This window comes from Elephas maximus, chromosome 8, assembly GCF_024166365.1.
Source record: "Elephas maximus indicus isolate mEleMax1 chromosome 8, mEleMax1 primary haplotype, whole genome shotgun sequence".
In the NCBI taxonomy this organism is placed as follows: Eukaryota; Metazoa; Chordata; class Mammalia; order Proboscidea; family Elephantidae; genus Elephas; species Elephas maximus.
The window spans coordinates 52,221,505-52,239,477 of NC_064826.1; the positions used below are offsets into that span (position 1 = coordinate 52,221,505).

The window sequence follows — 17,973 nt, forward strand, 5'->3', positions numbered from 1 at the left end:
CTGCTTGGACTTCTTTCAGTAACACTGGTTCTTGATCATATGCTACCTCCTGAAATGGCTGAATATCGACCAATTCTTTATGGTACAGTGATTCTGTATTCCTTCCATCTCCTTTTGATGCTTCCTATATCATTCATTGTTTTGCCCATAAGATCCTTCAATATTGCAACTCGAGGCTTGAATTTTTTCTTCAATTCTTTCAGCTTAAGAAATGCCAAGCATATTCTTCCGTTTTGGTTTTCTAACTCCAGGTCTTCGCACATGTCATTATACCATTTTACTTTGTCTTCTTGAGCCATCCTTTGAACTCTTCCATTCAGCTCTTTTACTTAGTCACTTCTTCCATTTGCTTTAAAAATACTCTATATTCAAAACCAAATTTTAGAGTCTTCTGACATCCACTGCAAAAGCTGGTAAAAATCTTCAGTTTCTTCATCTTTAGCATTAGCGGTTGGTCCATAAACTTGAATAATAGTCATATTAACTGGTCTTTCTTTTAGGCATATGAATATTATACAATCACTGACAGTGTCTTACTTCAGGATAGATCTTGAAATATTCTTTTTGACGATGACTACAACACCATTCCTCTTCAATTTGTCATTCCTGGCATGATAGACCATATAATGCCTGATTCAAAATGGCTCCAGTCTATTCCAGCTCACTAACGCCTAGGGTATTAATCTTTATGCGTTCCGTTTTATTTTTAATGACTTCCAATCTTTCCCAAATTCATACTTGTACATTTCATGTTCCAATGACTGATGGATGTTTTCAGGTGTTTCTTCTCATTTTGGGTCATGCCACATCAACAAATGAGGGTCCTGAAAGATTTACTCCATCCATGCCATTCAGTTCGACTCTAGCTTGATGAGGTAGCTCTTTCTCTGCTGTATTTTTGGAGTGCCTTCCAACCTGAGGGGTTGATCATCCAGCACTACATCACTGCTATTAATATGGTTTTCACTGGCCAGGTTTTTTAGAAGTAGATCACCAGGTCCTTCTTCCTAGTCTGTCTTAGTGTGGAAGCTCTGCTGAAACCTGTCCACCTTGGATGACCCTGCTGGTATATGAAATACTGGTGGCATAGCTTCCAGCATCACTGCAACATGCAAGCTACCACAGTACAACAAATTGAAAGATGCCTGGGTGGATAGATGATGATAAGCCTCTCCATTGCCAGCATGGTATCTATATACACACACACACCCACACAAATGCCCACATACATATATAATGCCTTGCAAAATAATACATAATTTGGATTGCTAATAAATTCATACCAGTCTTCTTACATTTAAGGCTTTTCAATATGGGGATTTTTTTTGTCATTTTTCCAAATTTTTTATTGATCTATAATGTTTATAATGGCTGTGCACTGGTTAAAGCACTGGGTTGCTGACCAAAAGGTCAGTGGTTCAAATCCACAAGCTGCTTCAGAGAAGAAAGATGTGGCCATTTGCTTTTTTAAGGATTTAACGGCTTGGAAACCTTTTGGGGCAGTTCTGCTCTGTCCTACAGGGTTACTATGAGTCAGAATTGACTTGATGGCACTGGGTTTGGTTTTTTGGGTTTCCATAATATTTAAAAATATAAATACAGCTTCTATATTATGTTGATATGTCTTTAATACATGTTTAGACACAGCTCTTATAAGCATAATATTCAAATAATCATACATTCAACAGAAGGCTTTAGTTGTCTACACTATTTGTTCTTCCCTCTTCTATTGTGAAAAAGTCTTATTTAAGCATATAGCTGCTCAGCAAAAGCCCCCCATTTCTCCAATTCCTTTCTAGTTAGATATTGCCATATGACTAAATTGTGACAACCAGAATGTGAACAAAATGATTTGCCCATAAAATGGACATTTGTTTTCCTGGTCTTTTTCCCCTTACCTGCTATCTGGGAAATAATGACATCAGGAAGAGTAACCTTGGACACCAGCATGGAATCCACATGTTGAGAATGGCAGAGCCACCCTGCCAGCCCTAGACTGCTCACCTCTAGACTGTTACGTGAGCTAGAAGGACAGGCTTATTTTATATCTTTTTTACACTGACTCATCTGTACCCCAGCTAATGCAATGAATGATCTTTGTTGAATGCTGATTATGTGTCAAGGAATATTGTACATGGATTATATCATCAATCTTAACAACTCCATGAGGTTAAATAACTTAGCCAGATCACAAAATTAGGAATACGCAGAACCAAGTATGATGAAGCAAGTATGATAATCTTAAAGATTTTTTTAAAGGACATGCTATAATATTCCATAAAAAATAATACATGTATTTTCTTCAGGTGGAAGTCTATGAAGGAAAAATCATGGAAAACTTACTTTCTGTATCATTTATCAATTCATTCAATGAATATACACACAAAAACACTTCAGTGCATAGCAAGAATGGAAGATTTTAAATTATGCATGTAAATTTGTTATCTTGGAATTTTCCTCTATAATTTTCTTTTTTAATGAAAATCAAATGGACATGTTTATGAATGGATAATTGTTGGTGGCTGAGCTTTGGCTTCTTCTATTTTATATGTTTTATAAAAAGAGCAGTAGTATAACCATCTATATTAATCTGTATCTAATGGAGATCTGCTTACCTTCACAAAATACAAGCATGGGTATAAAAATGTAAAATATTAACATATACTAAAGCATCACATGGTTTTTTTTTTCTTAATTTCAGAGTTATATTCAATTTAGTAGCTGTGTAACTGAGAAGCAATTTTTTAACCTTGCAAACAATCCTCAGGATTAATAAGATAATGCATGTAAAGGGCTCAGTACAGTGCTTGAATAATGGGGGGAAAAATGAAGTCCTTCAGTTGTATTTAAAAGGTTCCAACATATTTAAAGGACCCCTGGTGATGTAGTGGTTAAGCACTTGGCTGCTAACCGAAAGGTCGGCGGTTCAAACCCAACAGAGGCTCCAAGCGAGAAAGATGTGGTAATCTGCTTCTGAAAGGATTTACAGCCTTGGAAACCCTATGGGACAGTTCCATTCTGTCCTATAGGGTCAGTATAAGTTGGAATTGATTCAACAGCAATGGGTTAATATATTAAGTGCAACAAGCAGAATAATAATGCATTATTTCTTTCCCATATATCATTTTTCTCTCCCATCAATTATTTCACCTACTTTATTGATGAGCATGTGCAGTTGATGGACATATATGGTCTCTGTATATGTGATTAGATTATAGAATAATTCAATAAGAGACATCTTAAAACTTGAATGCATCTGGGATAACATGACTACTTAAGGTTATTCACTTTTGATCTTTAAGAGAGGCAGGTAATCTTGTCAAATTTTCTCCTTTATAAAAACTAAAGTATTGAAGTTATTAAATAGTATTTATGAACCTTCCCTGTGCTAATATTCTATGATGCCATAAAGTAATTTTCATAAAATTGCAAAGATATTTTACTTTAGATTTGTTGCCTCATTGGCTTCTGGGCCTTAAAGCTAAAGAGCTAGCCATGATACTGATTTTCAATCAAGGAATCAGCTAAATTTCTCCATTTATTCAAATTCTCGTTCTCATCTTGCTTCCAAATCCCCCAACTTCAGCTCAAAGTTCACTCTTAACCCTGGCTTCCTTTGACCACTTTCTGCATTAAGTTCCCATGACCCAGTAGAAATGTACTCCTTTTGTATCCACCATGGATCTTCTCCCTAGACAAAAGGAATGATGAGTATGGAAACATTTATCTATGTAAAATGACACTCCATATGGCCTAATACATAAATTACTTCTCCAGTAATGAATTTGCTCTCTTTCTCTATTAAATAACATTTACTTCTTTAATCTGTATTTTTTTCTATCATTATAATTAGGTATGGGTCTCAAAAACAGAAAATTTTAGAGACTTTTTATGAACCTTTGTATTCTATTTTTTTATTCGTCAAATTCAGAAGGCATTTTTTTATTCATCAATATTTACACAATTTTTACTATTCTATACTTCATAGTACATAAGAAAAGAAGAAGAAAAACAACTTCTAAAGTAAAACACTTTTCACTTAATGATGCATTGCAAAATGCTGATTCAGTGAGAGAAGGTTTACATATTTAGCACTGAAAGTAACACTGAGGTCAGACATGCAAGTGAATTTTGGAGCTGGAGAAGCACTGAAGGATTGAAGAATGCGGCTCCCAAGAGCAGCTCATTTTTTATTTCAATCCATCAATAAAGAGAGCTACGTAAATTCCAACCACAATCTGGAATTTCACTTTTTTTTTTTTTCATTGTGGTTGAATAAAGGTTTCTCTCTCAGTCCATTTAAATAGTATTAAAAGGAAAATTAAGAAAAGAGATTTTCTGTAGCTTTAACAAACTCTGTCCTCAAGGGGCACTATGGGTCGGAATCCACTGGAAGGCAGCGGGCAGCAGGTTTGGTTTTTGTTTTGTTTTGTTTTGTTTTAACAAACTCCATCACTTTCATATAACTCCATCCACTTGTTATAATACCCATGTTCATATTCTGTATTTTTCCATAATTGCAGATTCCAAGAATTGTCTTACAATAGGTTTCAGGTGTCTGTACACCTCCCCCTGCCCCCCCACCCCGCCAAAAAAAAAAACCAACAGTAGGGTAGAATTTTGATCAGAGAATGTGAGTTCTCAGAGGAAAAAGACCTTGTTTTGTTTTGCTTCGTTTTGTTTTTTTGTCTGTCCTTGGCAGTCTGCACAGTCCTGGGGACATAGTATGTGCTGAATGAATGTTGAATAGAATTAAATTTGATCATCGTTATTCAGTAGAAAAACCTTTCATTTCCACATGTACTATTTATTTCATGAAGACAGATTTCTTCAACCCAATTTCCTATTAAGACCCACAACTGTTTTACAAAGAGTGTGGAACAATTTTTGTGAAGTAAGTTTCTTTATGAGTATCTATTCATACATAAGGTAACCATGCATTCCATTTTCTACTGGAGAAAAATATTCATACATAAATATCCATAGGATAAACATTCATACGTTTATACATATGATTGCTTTTATACCAGTTCACCTCACTGACCCATCACATTGATTTTGGAAAACAATAGCATCACTAAGACCACAACTTTAAAACTGTTAGGTCACGTTCATTGAAATGGAAGTAGTAGGCTCTAAAAGAAATGGCATTTCATTTGTAAGGAATCTTACAGAACCTATACATTTAAATGCCACTTTACCCAAAGAAAAGGATCTCTTTAAGATGCTACACAAAATATTTACATATTGCTGTCTTTTGGGGATAAAAATTTCAGAGTGACTTTTTTTTCATAGCCTGTTTGTAAATCCCACACACACACACACACACACACACAAAACTTTTATAGTGATACTGTTTCTTGCACCAAATTCTTTTTCACCCATCTTAATGACTCACTCTAGTCTCCAGACATGACTGTAAACAATTTCAACTATTTTTTAAATAAAATCTACCCACAAGGGATGAAAATGTGTTCCCACTGAAGACATTCATAAACATCTGTCACAGGATTTGAAGTCACCACTATATGAGGGATTCTAAAACATATTCTGAAGAATGGAAACACTGTGGTAATAAGTACATGACCTCCCAATTTGAAGTTTGGGGGAGGCTATGCATCACATGGACTCACCTACATGAAAGCTGTAAGTACCCTGGAAAGTGTTCATAGAAAATTTCATTAATTGTCAGGAATGGCATTTCTTGTTCACAATAACTAGAAGTACCATGAGTCCCTCTCAGAACTGTACTTTCAGAGCCACATGAGACATACTTTTCTATTTGTAATATAAAAATACAGTTTCCTATAAAAAAGAACCACATTCAAATTACAAAACAGATTAACAAATTTCTTTGGTTTCTACTCACATCAACAAGCTGATTGACTCCACTTGCTGTTTTTGCCAGTGTGACAAGGTCTTCTTGCATCTTGTCCACCCATGACTTGATACTGCAGGAATCAGAAAAGAGAATGTTCTGTCAGATCTTTGACAAATAAAGGCCACAGGCACTAGTCAAAACTAAGATTTTGTATTCCATGCTGCAGATTTAAAAAAAAAAAAAACCCACGGCCATTGAATCGATTCCAACTCATAGTGACCCTATAGGACAGAGGAGAACTGCCCCATAGAGTTTCCAAGGAGCACCTGGCGGGTCTGAACTGCCGACCTCTTGGTTAGCAGCCGTAGCACTTAACCACTACACCACCAGATAGACCATTAAATTGCCCTTTAAACCTTCCCTCTCTCTCCTAGATCCCACCACATCCACCTTCCCATACAGAAGCACTGAACCTTTAGTACACAACCTTCTAAAAAAAAAAAAAAATTTTTTTTTTTTTCTAGGATGCTGAAATTTTCCCAAATCAAAAAGAGAAAAATGGCATTGACCTTGTCCCATATGAGGGTAAAAGTGTGCTTCATTTGCATTAAATTTTCAAAAAAAAAAATTATTAAATACAACATTGTAAGCTGCAAACTGTATCATTTAGGTTACAAGTTCTTTGACTATAATAGTAAGAGTGTACTAATTCTACTAATATAGAATATTTTAAAAATGCAAGAAAAATGAGATTTTTTTAATTTACTTATAATTCTGCTACCTAGGAATAACCACTCTTAACATTTTGGTATAGTTCCTTCTCGTTTTTTAATGCTCTTTCACATGGTTGAAAGCATATAAAATTCACATATCTTTTTCTTCTTATTTCATAGTAAAACATATGTTCCCATGCCAGTAGAAGTATTTTATGAGTATGTATTTTTAATGTGCACTTAATATTCCATTATTTCTAACTCCCTTAATACCCTTGACCATTATCCTGCTTGAGGAGATATTTAGAATGTCATCAGCTTTTAACCACTACAAACTATTCTGCAACAAATATTTCAGCGCATAAAGCTTTTGGAATTACTGAATCAAAGCTTAAGTTTTCAAGCAACGTTTTGGAGTATTAAAACTGCGATTGAAGGATTTAAGTTCAAATCTTTTTTATGAATGTCCTTTAGATGAAAGCAATGGACATCTTAAAATATGAATTTGGATGACACTACATTTTAGAAAAGCCTAAATCAATGTACTGTAGCTTACTTTTTCCTGGCATTGGAGACATTACCAAATATCACATAATTTCCCCCTTTCGAATCAGTATATTTCCATTTGTATTCCTCTGTGGATTTTATTCATTCATCCTTATGTTGTAGATCTAGAGTGTGTGTTGTTTACTGCCCAAGCAAACCTAATGAAACATTAGTGAAAATGATAATTTATATATTTTTTTATTTGAACTTTGCTGGACATATTTATGGTATGTACACTTATCATATTTATCCTACTTTCTTAGGATTATTATTGCTAAATGTTTTCCCTCATTGAGTAGACCACGACCAAGGATGCTGGTTGACAAAGGAAAATAAACCGTGGATTTAATAGGTACTTGTATTGCGGAGATTTAACTCTCATTGTCTTCCTCTCCTAAGACAGATAATTCTAGTAGTATATTAAGGCCACCAAATATTTCTCAGGTAATTTTAAACGTAACATAACAAAAAACTAAGTGTGAAAAATGTATAAGGATTTAAACGAGGTACAGGAAGACATATAAGAGAATAATGAGCTGATAAACTAAGAAGGAAGAAAAAAAAATTGAATCAATGATAAAGAAAGGATGAAATGCCTTGAGAAAAACAGAGAGACTTGATTTCCAAGTGGAACAAACTAGTTAGTAGAGGAAATCCATAAAAATTAGAGATATTTCACACAAATGAAAACAAGGGAGAATATTTATTGAACCACATGCAAAAACATGATAGAAAAAGGTAAATGAATTTCGAGAAACAAACACAAGTAAATTAAATAAGTGGTAGCAGAGTATAGAGACTTTAGAGTTAATGAAGAAAATCTAGTTGAGAGAAATTCATAGAACCATTAAATTGAAGGATGCACACAATGTTATTTTAATATTATGAAGCTGTGCTGCTTATGAGCTGGTATATATATTTTTTAAAATGATAAATTTTAACTAATATCATTAGAACTGCTATTTATAAATATAATTTTGCTCCATGCTTACATTCAGAACAATAAATTAGAATGGAGTATACGTGGAAGTAAAGATCATTGACACCATATTCTAATTCACATCAGACTATATCATTTTTCCAAGCACTTACTGAATAAGCTCAAGAACCCATAGAAAATGAACCACTTCTTCTCAAATATAATTGTCAGCACTGACAAACAGTAAGAAGGTTATATGTCCTTTTGGCTGCGAAACTGAGAGACAAAAAAAGATGTGTGAAGTAATGAAATAAACTCATGTCTGAATTCTGATTTATGCTAAACTGATCCAAAACGTGCACTCTAACTTGACACCTGATTCACTGTCACTGCCAGTGTTTATTGAGGGGAACCTATTTTGGCTGAAAAGCAATTCAGGACCAGTCCAGTCTTCTCTGTCCCACTGACAAGCTGTCAAGAGCACTTTATAGAGCAAGGATTATTTTTCATAGAAAGGAGGTGCCATCTAGTTTTCCTAAAACACGTAGCCGCTCTGTCTTTCAAACGTAGAGTTAAAAGGTGACAATGTCTAGGAAATAAGCAAAGATCCCATTCATCACAAAAGTTATCCCCCCTTAATCCACATCAGAAAAAAAAAAAAAACAAAACTAACTGCTGGACTTATGAGTCTTTAAACAGCACTCTTTTTTTTTTTTTTTTTTAACAATTAGATTTTCAAAAGGCAAACTTAATACTTTAAAGGAATTATTAAATCTCCAAAGTTCTTGCTTTGTAATTCCAAATCTTCTAAGTGGCTATTGAATGCCATTGAGGAAGAACAAAGTTTTGCAGTCCTTCTTTGCCTATACAATAACTCATCAGAGAGTCGACCAGCAGTATGTTTCCAACTTTTGATGTCTGTAGACTCAGTGTAATTTGGAGCATTCATCAAAAAGACTGCTAAAATTTGAAGTAAATATTTTACTGAATAATTGGGATAATTTCTTATATTCTCTACTTCATTTATTGTGCAGAAATAGTCCAAATTCTAAAAGTAAGCTAGTATTAAATATTCAAATTTTAACTAAGTTTGAGAGGAAAAAAAACTTGCCATTCAATTATTTTGATCCTTTGAAGGTTGAATTTGCCTATAATGCCTTCAAAAGAGTGCATATTTTAAAAATAAATCTCTTTATCTTCAAAGAAAAAATGGCAATCCATTTCATTTTTCATGCATTTCAGAAACATCAAATTGAGAACAGCACAAATCATACTGCTCAATCTATTGTAAAGCGCAACAGTTGAGCACAAAGTGTCAAGCCTACGTAGTTATCTATATAATTGTTTTAAATGCTAAGGAGAGAATTTGCCTCTTTACTAGTTGGAACAATAGAGCCAAAGTGATAGCTAAGAATTGTCATAGCTATAATAGGTCCTATCCAAGATTCTCCTTCCTTCCTATATTTGATGCAGGTAAATAAAGAGAATAATGAGTACGAACCTGCTGTTATTAGTAAGGAGAGAGTATCAAAACAGACATCTTTCTTCCACAATCTTCTCAATTTATCCTGATAATAATTATCATAGAGGCTTGTTGTTGTGCTGTTGAGTCAATTTCCAACTCCTAGCAACCCCATGTGACAGAGGAGGACTATTAGATAGGGTATTCTAGGCAGTAAGCCTGTGGGGGAGCCCTGGTGGCACAGTAGTTAAGAGCTCGGCTGCCAACCAAAAGGTCAGCTGTTCTAATCTACCAGCCACTCCTTGGAAGCCCTATGGGGCAGTTCTGCTCTGTTCCATAGGATCACTATGAGTTGGAATTGACTCTACAGCAATGGGTTTATTTTTGGTTTAATTTTTATGGGAAGATATTGCCAGGTCTTTCTCCTGCAGATCTGCTGAGTTGGTTCAAAATGTCAGCCTTTTGTTTAGCAGCAAGTGCTTAACCCTTGCACTAACAGGGCTCCTTATTATAGAGGTTAGATTAAAAGGAAAAAAAAAAGAATGGAAGATACACCAAAGAGAAAAGGGAAAGAAAGAAGGCTGATTACAGTCAAGGATTTAGAGGAGGGGTAGGGGAAAAATAAGAAGCAAAGTCTTTATCTTTTGAAGCCCTTGTTCTAAAGCAATTCTCTGCCTAGGCCACTATTTAAAAAAAAAAAAAAAAGTCTTATTTTAGCGCAGGGAATAAGAGACATATTTATGCCCTGTGGACCTGGGAAAAAATAAGAATATCAAAAGATCTAACAAATGGACCATTTCAATTATGTTGATATATAAATAGCTTATTCATAAATTTGAAGAAATAAGATCTTATATTTCAAAAGTCAAGTGTTCTACTTGTTATAAATATCCTCCCAATGCCAAGCTGCTCCTATTTTTGTTATATAATAAACCACCCACAGTGTTCCTGTAGTTGAGTAAAAATAACATAAGTAAGCCAAAGCTTTGGATAATCTAGACATGCAATTAACTAAACATGTGTTTCTTATAATGTTGATAACTAATAAATTTGTATGTGTGTGTGTGGGTGTGTATGAGAGTGAGAGAATGAGAGAGAGAAAGAAAGAGGGAGAGAACGGAGTGCTTGGTATCTACATTAAATGAGAGGATAGTTGGTGAGATGGGTGTTATGCCAGGGATGTTAGTTCCTGAAATTGTTCTCAATTTAAACCATTTTTGATAACACTGCTGCTCTGTTTTTAGACAGCTGTTTTGACTTGTAAAATGTTTTAGAATTCCGTTTTTGTCTAGAGTAATTCTGTAAGAAATTCAGAAAGGAACGTGCTCATGCCAATCTGAGTGGAAAGGTAAAGTACTTGAGAGAGAAAAAAAAAAAAAAAAAGATTTTATCGCTAGAATCTGATTCTTAAGCTGTTCATGTTCGCGGCCTTCATTTTCTGATGGCTTTTTGCTTGTGTGCGGGGGGAAGCTGTAGTGAAGCCACTTTATACATATATACTGAGATAGTGCACAAAGGCCAAAGAGTCTTCACAAGATCCATTTTTTATACCATCTTAGACTGATTTTTGTTTTATCTAAACAGTCTTCTATTGTTTATTTGGTTAATAGTTTCTGCCTCAGCTGCAAGCAATTTGTTTCCAGCTTTCAAGGCAACACAGAAGCAATACCCTTTAGGGTTGATATTAACGTAGTTCCACGGATTAGCTAGAGGGGGGAGGGTTCTCATACCAGGGACTTGCTCCCCTGAGGTCTCTGAGAGCTTTGTTTTTCATCCTTCCACACCACAGTTGGTTACAACCTTCAGCAGCATAGTCCCTCTGTCGTCTGGTGCCAACCAAGGTGTCCCACATGGCCTCACAATCTGCTGCTGGTGTTTCTATGAACCAAATGAGCTGAATTTCTAATTGCTCATTACAAAACCGCCATTCATTTCATTGAAGATCTCCCCTTTCATTGTTTATATTTTTTCTCAGTCACTGCAGATTGTCCACAAAATTTATTTTAGCCTAATTCAAGCATGTAAATATTGTTTTATGTCATGATAAAAATTTACTCATTTCCTTTTTTCCCTCAATTATTAGTTGAACATTCGTAATATTTCAAATACTTTAATCTACTCAAATGCTCATTCTATTTGGTTTGTGACCTAAACAGCCAATCTACGTCCCCACAGGGATCAGTTAAACTAGTGTAACTGTTTCACAAACATGTCAGTTTTGTCACATTCTTTAATCATGCTTTCTACTAGCATGAAATTACATCTTTAAATATCTTCAGCTCCAAAATCATCCTTCAAGTCTTTGTTTCAGGTCCTTCCTCTTACAGGCAATCTGAGTTCTCAAACTTTCATAAATCTTTATTTTCTCTAGGTTACTAGGGTATGTATAGTTTGTACAACAAAACAGTACCCATATTTATATACTATCTTATGTCAGATTCATTTCTCTGACAATACTTAATCGCTTTGAGTGGATGGGCCATAAACATAGCTCTGTATTCTGAGAAAATCAAGTATACTTCTAAACATATAATAGATGCTCAGTAATTAATAGGTAGCATCTAGTGAACACCCACGTGCCAGCAACTGTTCTAAACGTGTCGTGAATAAACTTTAGTTCTCATAAAAAATCTAATGAGGTAGATAATATTAGTAGTACCATTTCACAGATCAGGAAACTGAGGCAGAGCAAGGTTAAGTCATTTGCCCAAGTTTACAGAGTTAGTATGTGACAGAGATGAGCAGTTTGGCCTCAGAACCCAGTAGAGTACACTGTCCTAATAAACACTGATATCACAAAGATACGAACATGGCGTAGTTCTCATGATTAAACCATTAGATACTAGCGTTTTCAAAGCAAATAGTTCCCAGCTCTCCTTTCATCATAACTTAAAAATGTCTCCTGTATTCTATTTTATAGAATATCACAGCCCTGGGGGTTCTAAGCCTGTGTCATTGATGTGAAGAAACAAAAGGAGATTTACAGAAGTCTTATTTTTACAGGACAAGAGAAAAGTAAGTTATAGTTAGAAGGCAAGGATTTAAATAATTGAGAAAACCGGGTATTCTCTTTCTTAAAATATCTTTGTAGCAATGTGAAAATGATTACTTACTTAAATGCTAAAATTTGTCCTCAAACTCAATTTTTATGTTTTCTTCAAGATTACCAATTTAAACAAACAATTTATTTCACTCAAAACCAGAAATTTTACTGTTTTCATTAACATAACGTGACACCCTCGATATTATCCACTTAGGTGCACAGCAGTGGAATCACCTATTATTCACAGCATGCATACAGACTTGACAGAAAGTAGCAGGTTAGATGTACAGTCAGCCCCGATCTGTTTCTAAATATAAAATATTCTAAAAGCAACATTAAATCCTTCAAATATAAATGGAAAATATGACTTAAAGGCATCTGTTTCAGCTGGTCTCATTGTTTTCACAACGCAGGTTCGGACAGACCAATATATAAATGCCTGGATATAAAAAGTCAGGCCCAAATTGGCTCATGTGGCACTTCTTTTAAATATAGCCCATAGTGTAATTTGTCTGACAGCTGTTCCCGGACAGAGTTTATTTAACGATCAAAAGGCTGTCAAAGCAAATATATTAACCTGCAAATTAGAAAGACAGTAACTCTCTTTCTGAAAACCATCAAAGAGCAACATTACAAGGTTAGTCCACCTCCAATATTTTTATTCCTTTATCCTTAAGGACAGGATTCAAGAGAAATAGAAATAACACCTTCAAACAGGAAATAGTAAATATCTTCCCAGGTCAGAAAATATTCTGCAATTTCATTGTTTTCAACCTTTTTTGTCCCATAGACACGTGGTTCTCTTTGACCCTCATTGCCTGAGGGGCACATGCATAGCCCTTGCTTTCCCCTTTGGTGGTCTGAGTGCATCAATTAATTCAACAGAAGATCCCTCCACTGATGTGCTTAATATAAACAAAACTATTTACAAATTGTTTTTTCCCTATTAACCCAGCAAAATTAAAAATGAGAACTGTGTTTAAAAATGATTTTATGTTCATCAAATGGCAAAAAAAATTAAAAACTTTAGCACTATTAAATAACCCCTTCCAAAGAACATGAACCAGTGGTGAAAGGTTTACATCAATGCCAAAGTAATATAGGGAAACAATCATTTTCTATTTCTTGATTACAATGACAAAAAAAAATTATTTCAATTTTTAAAATTTTCTAATTTTGTAAAATTTGCTAATGTTCAAATAAAAACATTTTTAAATCATTACCTTTTATGAATTATATGTCCAAAGGTAGGTCAAACTCAAGACAATTAAATAGAAACAAATATTACCAAGAAAACATAAGCGCTTTAGCTAAATTCAATTGAAGTATCTGTATAATGCACTCAGTAACTTAAAACAAAATTTTGTAAAGTAAGTTACAATTCATGTATGTACGGTGACAAAGAAGGCATTTTTAATCAAAACTGAAAACATTATTTTTCTAGTTAAAATAAATCCTTAATAGCAGATGATTCACTATTACTAACAAAAATACAAAATAAAATTTTAAATCACAATAATGGCTTAGTTATATTTTTCCTTATCAGGAAGCAAATGAAAAGATGGTTATTGGAATTTAAATTATTCATATAAAAGACAAAATAAAACCTTAAAACACAATGGTTGATCTCATAGAAAGTCTCACTTGTGTTGATGTTTATATTTCCCTCATTTGAAAAATTATTCTGCAATTACAATGCAACCAAAGCCTTAGAAACTGGATCAAATTCAGTCATTTTAGATACATTTAAGGAACATTTAACAAACCCTAGCAAAAAGAAGGATGATACCTTTAGCTTGAGGTCCCTGCTGTACGATGGCACAGCCATGTACCACCTCATCTTTATGAAATATGAAAGAATCATGAAGCAGCCAGTAACATGAATTAAACATCAACATTCCAAACGAATTGTTGCAGGCTTCTAATTTTTTTTTTCATTAGTAGTCATTCTGTCACTGTCCCTAGAGCTCCATTTAGAGCACATCCCAGTGTGGATTTCAACAAGCAGTTTAAAAATGAACCACCCTGTACTGTAATGTTAAAGTCTAAAGATTTCTAAAGCTAGGTCTGTGAATCATATGTGACTCAGCAGCCTCCCACATGCCTGACAACCCATACATTCTCTCTCAAAATATTCCTACTGTAGAAGAGAAGCTAAAGGGACTCCCTTGTCGCTATTCAGAAAATACAAAAGGACTTGGGCACATGCAATCCATTATAATTCATGCTACCTGTTAGGGTCACCTGTAGTAATAGAAAAAAAGCCCACCTCTGCATCCCTATCCACAAAACTGTCTTTTCAACTCTCCCTGGCGTATTTTCCCAAAGCTCTGGACCATCCTCTCAGGTCTCTTGATCACATCAGAGAAATAGCAGTCTCATAGGCATTTAGATTACCTTTGAACATCTTGTCACTGAATCTTTAACTGAGGCTATTTCTCCAGTTAAACAGATAATAAACATTATTTTCAGATCTAGAAACTGCAGAAGAAGAAAAAAAAAAAACACTTTGATCTTACAGTCCAGTTACCTATGTAATGGAGGCATGCATTACCCATGAAATACAATACCCATAAAAAATTAACATGCAATTCTTCCAAACACTTCCTATGATAGATGTTCATTACATTACCAGCAACCTTTTAATTTGGGGGCAATATTGTTAGAAAGTTCTTCTGAGATTCAAAGTAGTTAGGATACACTTATATTACGAATCGCTAAACAACCATTTAAAACAAGACATGCTTTTTAATTCACTTCTATACTGTTTGGATTTTGTAAGTATAATCACCTAGTAATTTACAGGTAAAGTCATAGACACTTCAGAAAAAAAAAAAAACTGTCTTCTGATATTTAAATCCTAATGGCTACCAATACCAATAGAACACATAAAATATTATATATTTTACAACTTATGCAGCTGAGATACTCAAATGCAGCCACTAACTCCCCTATTTTTGTTTGTCTTCATTCTTATACTTAACTAGAATGAAAGGAGTAAATAAAAAAATATATATGTAAAGGGCTGGGTGAGAATTTTTATCTGCACCCTGATATTAAAAGAAAAGCAACAATCAGCAAGGGCAAACAGGTGATATTGATTTAAAAATTCCATGCAAGTTTAATAGAAATACGTCCTAAGTGGTAGTCAGGCAGTAACATCTACTAAGCTCTGGGATCTAGGTTTGGGGTATAGGGGTAAACTGGGTCTGGCCCTCCAGCCAGCTTCTTGAGACTATAAGTCTAATGAGAATCTAACAGCCAGTGTCAGAAGCCAAAGTTGCAGCCAAGAAGCAAACAGGCAGCCCACAGGAATAATTTCTCAACGAGGAAGACCAGAAAAAAGAATGCAGGGCTTGGGCATGAGAACAGCGACTAGGGGCAAGGATGTAGCAAACACCAAGGATTATGGCAAACAACTTCAGGACTATGAAATAAAGGACTAGGCCAAAGAATCTCATAAAGTGCTAGAACTTACTCATAAGGACCTACTTACAGAGCCTTTGCATTCTTACCCACTTGTGGATACAAAGAGAGTTGCCAAAAGGCCTATTTGTTAAGATAGATGGTCATAAAGTTTTGTTTAAAAATTTCCAATCTCTGTACATAAAGCCTTGTTCTGAGATCCCAAAGTATGCCATGCCAATTGCACTGAAACAGAAAATTAATTAGGTTTTCCTATTTCTTTAAGACAAATGAAGTTAAGAAGTAAATAATATACTTTCTTTTATGTTAATGCCAAGGCTCAAAGGAGAACCTTATATCTAACTCTCAAAATCAGCTTCTTCCTACTACCTTTTTCAGAAAGCCCATGGGAATCAGTTTGGATAAATTCAAGAACCGTGTATATGTTTTCCATCCAAAGAAAACGTATCTGCCAGAATCATGATAAAACTGTTCTAATTTCTACACTAGCTGAATCTTGTTCTCTATGTTCTCTCTTCTGCTTTCACAAAAGGCTGTCTATGGGATAAACAGGCAGACAATAGGATAAATGGAAAAGACTCCATTGTGTCCATCACAGTGTCTTTCTTCTTCATTAGAGACATCCAGGGGAGTGTACAAAGCTGGGACACCCAGGGGAAATAACATGTTCCTGATTAACCAACTCTCACTGAATTTATAACACAGCCACCTGGTAGTAAATCAAACTAAAAGATGAAAAATAAAACAAAGAATTGAAAGAGATTCAAAGGACCCAAAGGAAAAGAAAGAAATCCAGTAAAGGAGGGAGAGGGACACATGGACACTGGCAGGATTAGAAAGAAGAAAAAGAAATGAGACTAGAAATAAAAACACATTTTTAAAAGTGAACATGCAATTTCCCTTAAAAAGGTGCACATTTATTTGTCACATCTGGAAAACATTTTTAGCAAAAATTTTAAACAATGCACTATCTAATATTGTTTAAATAATCACTGCAACCTTTAAGGTATGAGATTAAAAGTCCTATAGAATAAAAGAACATGGATACCTTTAGCCCAATTATGATTGAATGTATGGTTGTTTTCATCTAATTTATAGGAATTATAAAGGCAATTCTCCTAAAAGATTGTTTTTATTTATAAGAAAACATTTTTTGTTTATATTTAATGTTAGGAAAAGTAATGTGTTTTGATCTTTATTGCTCAAAAATACATATTTTCGGGGGACAAGGTATTCAAATAACATTGATTTTTGCTGTGCAGATCAATGACAGGTCAATAAATTAATGGTGATTTGTTTATAGCAGTCATTAGGTTGGTTCTCTGCAGAGCAAAAGAGTTCACACTTGTGCATCCTATATTTTAGCTAAACTTATATTTGAATATTTCCATGAAAGACATAATTTTATTTCTTTAAATTTTGTAGTGCTATAGCATATGATGCTTCTAAACCTAGGAAGTTGTCTTTCACATATTCCTGAAGAGTTTTATTTGGCTAACATGGAGAAGCTTAGGTAAGGTTACATTGCTTGATTCACATGACCAGATCAGTTATTTTCTCTTAAACATAATGAATGAAAGACAAGAGAATTGGTTAGTCATGCTACTATGTGGAGAAGAACCTGGTTGCTCACTATGATCCTGACCTGGAATTTCTTTACTTCCTAACATTATAGCCAGTGTACTGGGAAAAACAGCACTCTTGTCCTAAAAGACCAGTAACTCTTACACCAACCCTGCTTCTAGACCACTCGTTGATACAGAACAAATATACAGGCCCAGGTATTCAGGAGCTTTTTGGTGAAGGAGAGGAAAAGCAAAGAATCAACCACTCTACCATCACAAAATAGAACGTACCCAATAGTGCCTGTTGTTTCCTCTTCCCACCATGATTTCCCTCCTTGCCTTCTCATTTCTTCTCCTTCCTTTAAGCCCCAAGTTAAATGTCACCACCTCAGAGAGGCATTCCTGGCCACACTAGCTAAGGTGACCACTTTGCACTGCCTTTTAGCCTTCACTCTTCAGAACACTCACACACCATCCG

At 34.7% G+C, this 17,973-nt stretch overlaps 1 protein-coding gene across 1 annotated transcript in view; it reads right to left on the bottom strand.

Annotated features, from left to right (window-relative positions):
* Positions 1-17,973, bottom strand: part of CACNA2D1 (calcium voltage-gated channel auxiliary subunit alpha2delta 1) — a 542,050-nt gene that overhangs the window by 444,360 nt on the left and 79,717 nt on the right. The window contains exon 2 of the mRNA XM_049894495.1: positions 5,870-5,951. Within this exon, the coding sequence (XP_049750452.1) occupies positions 5,870-5,951 (82 nt within the window). The remainder of the gene's footprint in view (positions 1-5,869; positions 5,952-17,973) is intronic.